Raw genomic sequence first — 12,113 nt, forward strand, 5'->3', positions numbered from 1 at the left:
AAAAGAGATTTCAGGTTGAAGAGAAACAGTAAAGCTTTGAGCAAGCGCATTTTCTGCTTTTTCTTTACAGCCATCTTATCTAAAAGAATTTCCCTGGTTATGCTAAGATTGTCTATTAACTCTTTAGATAGTGATTCTGATCTCCATACTGATCAGCTACATGATCAACTGATCATCTGATTACCTCCATACTAATCAAACATTTCTAATTATTTTTATTTTTAATTAAATATGAATTTTATTGGTATGAATTATCTAAAGGCAGTAGTGTAAATACAATTATGTCTTTTTATATTCAGTATTGTAAGACTTTGCCCTATCAGTTTGTTGTATAAAATTCCTATTTTATAAATTCTTATGTATATTCTATTCATCTATACAATGAGGCTCAGCTAGATTCTTCAATGAATAAATTACTCCCTAGCTTAAAAGAAGGTATTTTTTAAAAGCTACACTAAGGATATAATTTCACTAGTATTAGTTCCTTTACAGCCTAGACCATGACCTAGACGCCAGCATTTTTCCCCTGGGGGTTGTGTAGCACACTTTGGGACTAATTCTTTACTGGGTAGCTTCATAAATTTAGGCTAGAATGTTATCATTTGCTAGACTTCATTTGCTAGAAATGTGGCCTGCTCCATTTACCTGTAACAGCTCATTTGCTTTATTTTTCATTTTCCTTTACTCAACACAACAGCACTGCAAACTGCGTAATTAGGTTAACACTTTCGTTGCTTTTTAAAAATGTTTCTTCTAATTCTTTGCCTCATACTCTCTCATAGTATCTTAGATTTGTATGCTAGTTTTCCATGGGGGAAGAAGGGTATGTAATTCACTTTTTCATACAGTGTTGTTAATATTGACAGAAGGAGGCTAATTTTATCCTAAGTGATAATATACTCTATGTTGAAGACAGGTTAAACACTTCCCTCTGAACTTGGTCAGGGAAAAGGAAAATGGATTAGATGGCTCCTGAAATTTTTTCCTGTTCAATTCAGAGATTCAGAATTTTTTCCGCCTTTAAATGCTAAACAAATGAAAAGTGACATTTGGGATTACCACTATCCCTCTGTTGCTTGCCATCTTCAGTTTAATGTCTGCTTCTCTACAAAGATTAACATATTTTCCACTCATGATTTACTTGTCAGGGACTTTAGGAGTTTTCTGGAACCAGAAGTCTGCCTTTGGTAGTGATGATTACTGGATAATTGCCTATGCTTTGGTGGATTTTCCATTTTTAGATTACATCAGGCTCTACAGACTTTATTTCTTTGGCAGAAGAACCCAAAGGCAATGGAGTATATTTTTTCCCCTTCCCCAGCCCAGCTTAAACAATGACTCACTTGGGCCCTAGGGCTTTACTTCATACTCTCATTCAGGGGCCGCTTTCTACCCTTGTTTATCTTATTTGCCTTTAGTGTCTGTCTGGAACCTTTTATATCCTTTGGCACATGGATTTTCCTCTAACGTTATTGTCAGAGAGGTATACACCACCACCCCCAAACTGGAACAGACAATCCAGTTATGTTCCCATAAGCCATGTTGTTCTTAAGACAGCTGATATAGGTCAGAGAGAATACAAAAAGAATATCTTTAAGGAAACATAAATTTCAAGTGGGGTAGAGGGAGAAGTATTCTCCAAAAAGATATGAGTGCCAGTGTCATCCAGCTAAAGACAAAGATTTCCCACTATATGAGATGCTCTAATGACTGATTAAAACTTCCTCAGCGTGTGTGTGTGTTTGTGTGTGTGTGTAGGAGGTGGGAAGCACTCAGAGGAATTGGACTCCAAGAGCTTTCAAAGAGATATAGTTATGTGAAGAGAATTCCTCATAGAAGGACTTGGTCTAATCAGAGTTTTTTTGGAGAAAAAAAGATTTTTCTCCTTTTGGGCAGTTGTTCTATATATTCTTGACTTTTCATTCTAATTCCAGCCTTCTGTAACTCTCCATCTAATGATAATTCCTTGATTTTTCTCTTTGCAGTTTTAACAGTGTATGTCAGGGAACTCACATTCTTTTTCGGGAATTCAGCTTCATCCAAGCCACCCCTCACAATAGGGCATCATTCTTACGGGCCTTCTGGAGATGCTTCCGAACTGTAGGCAAAAATGGCGGTAAGTCTTCCCAAATTCTTTTCTTGCCTTCCTTTATTCCCTCCAAACTTCTTTCTTTTGCTCAGTATAAATACTGTTTTAGTGCATACTCTTCAAGGCTCTAGGAACACCTTTTAAGGAGCTATCTGTCTTGTGTCAGAGATACTGCCATCAATATTATTATCACCATCACCGTCACTGAAGCACTTATTAAGATCCAAGTGTAGCTCTGAGATCTATGTGCAGTAATTCATTTAGTCTTCCCAACGTCTCTCTGTGGTAGATAATATAATTCCCATTTTATAACAAATGAAACTTAGGATCAATTTGCATATTGTTGGTTCAGCATCTTATGATTATAACCCAAGGAAAATATTAAAAAATACACTGATCAAAAATGTGTTTACTGAGACTTTATTTTGGTGATATGAAGGGTGAAAGACCCTTACTGAGAGCTTCTTTTAAAAAAATGGCACTCAATTCTTACATTCAGAATATTAAAATAGATTAAATTGCTCCAAAATGTTTAGATATAGAGTCTCTACATCAAAACCTTTGTTCACGTCTGTTTTCAAAGGCCTGTTCTTATTCCCATCTTCATATTATGTTTTTCCAAATAAGTATCGAATATCTTTGACAGTTTCTATAGTAAACCTAACTTAAAGTAGAGGAAGGCCTAAACTATTTCCTCATTCATTCAACAAATATATCTGGTAGACTTACCATGTACCTGGTGCTGGGGTTATAGTAAGAAAATAGGTATGCTCCCTGCTTTCATTGAGTTTGCAGGATCCCCTACCCTGCTCTAACTGATGCTACTGCTACTTTATATATAGCTACTGAAACTTTTTTGCTAAAACTCCTTCTACCTAGTTTCTGATTAGATCATTTCACTATCCTAAGAAATAGGTATGGTAGATATTATTGTGCCCATTTTATTTAATTTTATTTATTTATTTATTTTAAGAAGATGTTGGGGGTAGGAGTTTATTAATTTATTTATTTTTGCTGTGTTGGGTCTTCGTTTCTGTGTGAGGGCTTTCTCTAGTTGTGGCAAGCGGGGGCCACTCTTCATCGCGGTGCGCAGGCCTCTCACTGTCGCAGCCTCTCTTGTTGTGGAGCACAGGCTCCAGACGCGCAGGCTCAGTAGTTGTGGCTCACGGGCCTAGTTGCTCCGCGGCATGTGGGATCCTCCCAGACCAGGGCTTGAACCCGTGTCCCCTGCATTAGCAGGCAGATTCTCAACCACTGCGCCACCAGGGAAGCCCTGTGCCCATTTTATAAATAACAAAATTGTGTAACTTGCAGAAGGATTGCACAGTAGCAAATTTGGAAATAGAACCCAGATTTACTAATATGCTCTTTCTACTATTGACACGTAACTCTAGAGATCATCCATCTCAATTACACTATTGTGCAAGTGTATTGAGAATAGCATCATCTTCTTTACAAAATATATGACTAGTAGTCGAAAATCAGTGTGAACTCAATTTTAAGTGAACTAGCTCAGAAAAACTATCTTGTTGGTCTCCACATAAACAAAACTGGGAGCTGTGAGTGTATAGATGAATTTTGTACTATTTCATCAGAACCTGTCTTTCCTAATCCTTTCTCTGTCCCTTAACCAGTCAGCAAATATATATTAAATACTCATTATATCAAAGAATGGTGCATATAGCTAGAGCTGGTTTCTGTAAAATAGCACATGGAGGTAACTATGGAAAATAATCTTCAGATATCCTTAATTCTTTTCATGACTTACAAGTGGGGCCTCTTCAGTACTATATTTATTATCACAAGGGATCCATATAGTGGTGGACTCTAAGCAGATGTGGTTTTCTTTATCTTTCTTATAGCAGCTGCCAATGATTCATCCAGCTGCTGAGAGGAAGCAGCTCCAAGTTCTCCCTATTTCTCCTGTGCCACCAGTAGGACCTAGATTTTATGCTGGATATTTATTGTCATGCTTCTTAATCAGACAGTCTCTGATTTCTTAAATACCAAATGCAACATTTGCGTCTAGGTGATCCTAAGATCTTTGGTTAAATAGTTTTAATATATTCTCAGTTTCCTCCAGGAAACTTCAGAACATCTTTCAGTCCCAGAATGTGTCAGTCTCCAATTTTAATCCAGAATGAGCAAAAACACTCAGAGGCAAGATTCCAAAGGAAAGTATTTATTAAGTCCCATTTTTTCAATTAGAATGCCAAGTACCAGACACCTACTCAGTGGAGCTGCTATTATATTGTTCTCCTGCAGATAACTTCCTTAGAACATCATGTACATATTGTAGCATTATCAAGAGGAAACTGACTCTTCTGGGAGGAGGCAAAAGATGAGCTGGGTTCCAGCGTAACATATCTAAAAGTGAAGCCACCTGTAGAAAACTAAGGACCTTGATCCCTTCTGGCAAGAAATCTTTTATCCCAGTTTTTAGCAAGTACAGAGATACGATGTCATTCCTGCATGACTGAGTATTGAATGATGCTAATTTCCCTGTGTCTGAATTTCAAATAACCTCATGAAAACTGTAGTGAGTCTCTTGCTATCTAGACAACTTTAGACTCTTGGAAGCAAAAAGAGCTACTCAAATGTAATAAGCCTTTAAAATTCAACTTCTCACTTTGGTATTTTTTTCAATACAGAAATATTAATCTAAATTTTCCAAGTTGGCAAAGATTGAAATTCCCTTGAAGTAAATCTCTACTTCTATTTAGGGATATTGGCTCAAAAGAGCTTTTGTCCACAGTTTATTTTCAGTTTATGAGAATTTAGTTTTGAGCTTTGTGCTTTTACCAGTGAATATATATATTTCATTTAATAAAATAATGATACTAAGGGAATTGTCCTCCTGCTATAAACATCTAGAAAATCAGGCAAAGTATCTGAAACAACTGTTTCAGACATTGGACCAACAGTCAGTGTGGAACTATGGTCCCTGAGAGGCAGTTACCAAGTGACAGTACAGGGAGATCATCAAAGAGCTTGGTGGTCTTACTGAGTTGAAGAGGCAGAGGCTGGGGTTTAGGGAGGCCAAGGTGGCCAGTATTTGCAAGGCCAAGTACCAGAGAGAAGGGCATTGCTCACTTAGCTCCAGAGAGCTGCAAGGAGGTATTTGAGTCTTTGACTACAAACTCTGCACATGTGTGGGTTGGAAAAAGAACCACTAGAAAACAGTAGGCCAGACAATTCCTGGAGTACTCACAAGGCTAGTTTCTTCTATTTTGAGAGAAACCTCAAAATACACTGGGCATTGGATAGAGTCCTCAGTAGCTTAAGCATTAAACTGATCTGCAAGTAACTGCATATACCAGAACAAAATTCAATACTCCTTAAAGGAATTCAACAAAATCCAGCACTCAACAACATAAAATTCACAAAGTCTGGCATCCAACTAAAAATTACAGGAAGCAGGAAGATATGACCCATAACCAGGAGAAAAATAAATCAATAGAAACACAGACTCAGAAAAGACAGAGTTGGTGGAATTAGCTAGCAAGGACCTTTAGACAGTTATTTTAAGTCATATAGATATGCTCAAGTATGTAAAGGAAAATATGAATATGATTAGGAGATAAGTGGAAGATATTAGAAAGATCTAAATGGAATTTCTAGACATAAAATACAGCATCAGAAATGAAAATAATGATAATAATAGCAGTTAATATTTATTAAGTGCTTCCTGTGTAGATTATCTCATTTTTCTAATCCTGTGTATTAGGTAGATACTTTTATTATCTCCTTTGCACAGAAAATAAAACTGAGATTTTGAAAGTTAAATAACTGGTCTAGGTCACACACCTATAAGTGTGTGACCAATGAATGACAAAGAAGCCAGAGAGCTGACTTGAGACAGTATTATGTTTTTAGTGTGTAATGTGTTCTCCATCAGAGAGTGTATGAAATGCTGGAAATACAGATAAGTAAATGACAATGCTTGCCCTCAAAGAGCTCACATTCTGGGAGAAGAAACAGAGTAGCCTAGAAGTAGTTTCCTTAGAGTATAAGTGATTAGTAAAGCCTGTATGAGTCAGTAATAGCACAAGGAAAGAAATAGTTCTTCCTGCAGAAGTTGGGGAAGGCTCTAAAGAAGTAAAGACAATTAGGATGGATCTTGGAGTAGTAGAAAGCCTTTAAGCAAAGAAGGAGTACATTCTGAAAAGAAAAAACAAGATTTTTGAAAGTATGATGACATGAAACATCATGGTTCCTTTGGAAAATGGTAAGAAGAACAATGTGGCAACAGAAAATGATGCTGAATGCTTATTGTGCCAGCCACTGAGCAAAATGCTATACATCATTCATTTCATTCACACAACAAACATGAGTTGGTGTGATTATTATCCTGTTTTATACATAAAGAAACTGAGAGAGAAGTTAAGTGACTTGCACAGGCTATATAGTTTATAAGTAGCACAGCTCATATTCAAACTTGTCTTCACAAAGGCCACTTTTTTTTTTTTTTTTTTTCTGTACGCAGGCCTCTCACTGTTGTGGCCTCTCCCGTTGCGGAGCACAGGCTCCGGACGCGCAGGCTCAGCGGCCACGGCTCACGGGCCCAGCCGCTCCGCGGCATGTGGGATCTTCCTGGACCGGGGCACAAACCCGTGTCCCCTGCATCGGCAGGTAGACTCTCAACCACTGCGCCACAAAGGAAGCCCTCCTTTGTAATTTTTTAAACAAACAAACAAAAATCCTTCAGTGTGATCTCTTCACTCCTGAGGTCTCCTCTAGCAGCTGGTTCTCTCCACTTGTTCCCACCAGTGCTTCACCTCTCATCACTTTCCCCGGAAACCTGACGTGGCCAGGTTAAATAAATAAACAAATAATTTCTTCAACCTCAAGTTCCTGTTTCCTAGCTCCCATTTTACTTATTTCTTCTCTATTCCTAATTTTCTCTTATTTTTTCATTTTTACTTCTTTCTTCAGAATCTTTTCTCCAGGGAGAACATTGACAATTGATGTCTCCTCAAATCTGTCCCTCTCTACCTGCAATAACTTTAATCTTTCCCTCTATTTAATTTTTTTTTTTTTTTTTTTTTTTTGGCTGTGTTGCATCTTCGTTGCTGCACGCGGGCTTTCTCTAGTTGCCGTGAGCGGGGGCTACTCTTTTGTTGTGGTGCGTGGGCTTCTCATTGTGGTGGCTTCTCTTGTTGTGAAGCACGGGCTCTAGGCACGTGGACTTCAGTAGTTGTGGCTCTCAGCCTCAGTAGTTGTGTCTCGCGGGCTCTAGAGCGCAGGCTCAGTAGTTGTGGCTCATGGGCTTAGTTGCTCCATGGCATGTGGGATCTTCCCGGACCAGGGCTCAAACCAATGTCCCCTTCATTGGCAGGTGGATTCTTAACCACTGCGCCACAAGGGAAGTCCCCCCTCTATTTAATTTTTCCTTTTTTCTATTTTGGTTATTTGGAGGTGTCACACATGTCACACAAGCATTCCTGGAATGCTTTTGTCACAACCTCCTCTCCCACCCAACCCTCCTCACCCTCCATACATAATACCCTTAGGCTGCTGACCTCTCTTTATCCTTTTAGGTCTTAGTTTAAAGGTCAGCTCCTTAAAGGGGGCTTCCCTATGACCCTTCCTCATCTGAATTAAATCCTTTCATTACTCTTTTCAAAGCATCCTGTAATTTTCAGTCATCATTTATTACAGTTTCTGACTAAATATTTTTGGGATGACTCTTTACTTAATGTCCATCTCCCTTATTAAATTGTAACCTTTATGAGGGCAAGAACCTTGTTTTGCCAATAACTATTCCTAGCACCCAACATCTGTAAATGATTTGTTATTTAATATGAAGGCTCACCATTTCCCAATCACTACAAGAGGATAGATTCTTTTTTTTTTTTTTTTTTTGCGGTACGCGGGTCTCTCACTGTTGTGGCCTCTCCCGTGGTGGGAGCACAGGCTCCGGATGCGCAGGCTCAGCGACCATGGCTCACGGGCCTAGCCGCTCCGCGGCATGTGGGATCTTCCCAGACCGGGGCACGAACCCGTGTCCCCTGCATCGGCAGGGGGACGCTCAACCACTGCGCCACCAGGGAAACCCAAGAGGATAGAGTATTGAATGGGTTATATTATCGTTTCTTCTATTGGGTGTAGGGTTGGTTTTGAAAATCTGTTTTACACTAACTTTTCAATATTGTGTAGGAGCCTTGTTTTAAAATAATAGTAGCTACCACTTATTGACCACCTACTATATGCAAGGCACTAAACTTCATGTTCTAAGTGCCCCACTAAAAACTGACCCATTCAAAGCTGTACTATTTTAAATGACACCTAATTAAAACAATATTCAATACACACTGGTGATTCTAAACAAGGATTAGAAAGATTTAGATCATGATCTGTATGCAAACTTAATTTTTTTAAATATTTATTTTATTTATTTATTTATTTGGCTTCGTTGGGTCTTAGTTGCAGCATGTGGGATCTTCGTTGTGGCATGTGGGGTCCTTTGTTGAGGTGCGGGCTCAGTAGTTGTGGCATACAGGCTTAGTTGCCCCATGGCATGTGGGATCTTAGTTCCCCAACCAGGGATCAAACCCACGTCCCCTGTGTTGGAAGGCGGACTCTTAACCACTGGACCACCAGGGAAGTCCTGCAAACTTTCAACATTGGTGAGGATCTGATTAGTAGTACTTCCTTTCCTTCTTTTGTATTCCAGTCCAGCCTTTATGCTATGAAAGAGATCACAAACTAGTGGTCAGCTGACTGCACGTGCCTTGGCCTGCAGATATGTTTTCTTGGTTTGTGGTGTTAAAAATACATATTTTTAATTTGATGCCAGCATTTAACATAAAAATCTCAATTCAATTTCACTTAAAAATGGAAAGTCCTCCCAATACCATGACGACATTCTAACAAGAAGACAGTTTGCCAGGGCGGAGGTGCAGCTGCTCTCTTTAGACAGGGTATGTAGACTCAGATTTACCGCCAGGACGGAGGTACAGCTGCCCTCTTTAGACAGGGCACGTAGACTCAGATTTACCACCATCCCCAGCTGCCTTGCTTCACCTGCTTACGTTTCCTGCCTGGCCTCTATAGGCATTTGAGTTTGCTATCATTGCTAGAACTTCTTGGTCCATTTATAACCACTTGAAAGGTAAGGTTACACTCATAATTCAGAACAAGGAGTCAGGTTCTTATTCCTCAACTAGATGCTCTTTCTCTCTTCTCCTTGTTATCATGATGTCTCAAAATTTTTTATAATTAGAAGTGACCTTAAAGTCCTCTCATCTTGAAACTAAATCTAGGGTTTTTTTTAATATTCTCTTTTTTACAGTAAAATATACATTACATAAAATTTGCTATTCTAACCACTTTTTAAATTGAGAAATCTTTTTTTGGTACCACCAAAATATAAATAACATAAAATTTACCATTTTAAGTGTACAGTTCAGTGGTATTAACTATATGAACATTGTTTTAAAACCATTACCAGTATCTATCTCCCTTTTTTCATCTTCCCACATTGAAGCATTTTACCCATTAAAAAAATAACTTCCGAGACTTCCGGGAAGATGGCGGAAGAGTAAGACGCGGAGATCACCTTCCTCCCCACAGATACACCAGAAATACATCTACGCGTGGAACAACTCCTACGGAGCACCTACTGAACGCTGGCAGAAGACCTCAGACCTCCCAAAAGGCAAGGAACCCCCCACGTACCTGGTTAGGGCGAAAGAAAAAAATAAACGGAGACGAAAGGATAGGGACGGGTCCTGCACCAGCGGGAGGGAGCTGTGAAGGAGGAAAAGTGTCCACACACTAGGAAGCCCCTTCGCGGGCGGAGACTGCGGGTGGCGGAGTGGGGGAGCTTCGGAGCCGCGGAGGAGAGAACAGCAACAGGGGTGCGGAGGGCAAAGCGGAGAGATTCCAGCGCAGAGGATCGGTGCTGACCGGCACTCAGCAGCCGAGAGGCTTGTCTGCTCACCCGCCGGGGCGGGCGGGGCTGGGAGCTGAGGCGGCTTCGGTCGGAGCGCCGGGAGAGGACTGAGGTTGGCGGCGTTAACACAGCCTGCAGGGCGTTAGTGGACCGCGGCTAGCCGGGAGGGAGTCCGGGGAAAAGTCTGGACCTGCCGAAGAGACTTTTTCTTCCCTCTTTGTTTCCTGGTGCGCGAGGAGAGGGGATTAAGAGCGCTGCTTAAGGGAGCTCCAGAGACGGGCGGGAGCCGCGGCTAAAAAGTGCGGACCCCAGAGACAGACATGAGATGCTAAGGTCGCTGCTGCCGCCACCAAGAAGCCTGTGTGCGAACACAGGTCACTATCCACACCCCCTTCCGGGGAGCCTGTGCAGCCCGCCACTGCCAGGGTCCCGGGATCCAGGGACAACTCCCCCGGGAGAACACACGGCGTGCCTCAGGCTGGTGCAACGTCACACCGGCCTCTGCCGCCGCAGGCCTGCCCCGCACTCCGTGACCCTCCCTACCCCCGGCCTGAGTGAGCCAGAGCCTCCGAATCAGCGGCTCCTTTAACCCCGTCCTGTCTGAGCAAAGAACAGACGCCCTCCAGCGACCTACACGCACAGGCGGGGCCAAATCCAAAGCTGAGCCCCTGGGAGCTGTGAGAACAAAGAAGAGAAAGAGAAATCTCTCCCAGCAGCCTCAGAAGCAGCGGATTAAAGCTCCACAATCAACTTGATGTACCCTGCATCTGTGGAATACATGAATAGACAACGAATCATCCCAAATTAAGGAGCAGTGTGAATGAAAGGCTCTTGGTGCTGCAGCCAGGAGTTAGTGCTGTGCCTCTGAGGTGGGAGAGCCAACTTCAGGACACTGGTCCACAAGAGGCCTCCCAGCTGCACATAATATCAAACGGCGAAAATCTCCCAGAGATCTCCATCTCAACGCCAGCACCCAGCTTCACTCAATGACCAGCAAGCTACAGTGCTGGACATCCTATGCCAAACAACTAGCAAGACAGGAACACAACCCCACCCATTAGCAGAGAGGCTGCCCAAAATCATAGTAAGTCTACAGACACCCCAAAACACACCACCAGACGTGGACCTGCCCACCAGAAAGACAAGATCCAGCCTCATCCACCAGAACACAGGCACTAGTCCCCTCCACCAGGAAGCCTACACAACCCACTGAACCAACCTTAGCCACTGGGGACAGACACAAAAAACAACAGGAACTACGAACCTTCAGCCTGCAAAAAGGAGACCCCAAACACAGTAAGATAAGCAAAATGAAAAGACAGAAAAACACACAGCAGATGAAGGAGCAAGATAAAAACCCACCAGACCTAACAAATGAAGAGGAAATAGGCAGTCTACCTGAAAAAGAATTCAGAATGATGATAGTAAAGATGATCCAAAATCTTGGAAATAGAATAGACAAAATGCAAGAAACAGTTAACAAGGACCTAGAAGAACTAAAGATGAAACAAACAATGATGAACAACACAATAAATGAAATGAAAAATACTCTAGATGGGATCAATAGCAGAATAACTGAGGCAGAAGAACGGATAAGTGACCTGGAAGATAACATAGTGGAAATAACTACTGCAGAGCAGACTAAAGAAAAAAGAATGAAAATAACTGAGGACAGTCTCAGAGACCTCTGGGACAACATTAAACGCACCAACATTCGAATTATAGGGGTTCCAGAAGAAGAAGAGAAAAAGAAAGGGACTGAGAAAATATTTGAAGAGATTATAGTTGAAAACTTCCCTAATATGGGAAAGGAAATAGTTAATCAAGTCCAGGAAGCACAGAGAGTCCCATACAGGATAAATCCAAGGAGAAATATGCCAAGACACATATTAATCAAACTGTCAAAAATTAAATACAAAAAAACCATATTAAAAGCAGCAAGGGAAGAACAACAAATAACACACAAGGGAATCCCCATAAGGTTAACAGCTGATCTTTCAGCAGAAACTCTGCAAGCCAGAAGGGAGTGGCAGGACATATTGAAAGTGATGAAGGAGAAAAACCTGCAACCAAGATTACTCCACCCAGCAAGGATCTCATTCAGATTTGATGAGGAAATTAAAACCT

The 12,113-nt window shown here is 41.2% G+C and overlaps 1 protein-coding gene across 3 annotated transcripts in view; it reads left to right on the top strand.

Moving 5' to 3' along the window:
• The window catches only part of CUNH11orf49 (chromosome unknown C11orf49 homolog), a 190,635-nt gene that overhangs the window by 76,950 nt on the left and 101,572 nt on the right, over positions 1–12,113 (top strand). For all 3 annotated transcript variants that reach the window (XM_029208691.1, XM_029208690.1, XM_029208692.1), the window contains one exon: positions 1,986–2,116. In XM_029208691.1, the coding sequence (XP_029064524.1) occupies positions 1,986–2,116 (131 nt within the window). The remainder of the gene's footprint in view (positions 1–1,985; positions 2,117–12,113) is intronic.

The sequence above is a fragment of the Monodon monoceros genome, unplaced genomic scaffold (genome assembly GCF_005190385.1).
Source record: "Monodon monoceros isolate NGI ecotype Baffin Bay Population unplaced genomic scaffold, NGI_Narwhal_1 Super_Scaffold_7, whole genome shotgun sequence".
Classification (NCBI taxonomy): Eukaryota; Metazoa; Chordata; class Mammalia; order Artiodactyla; family Monodontidae; genus Monodon; species Monodon monoceros.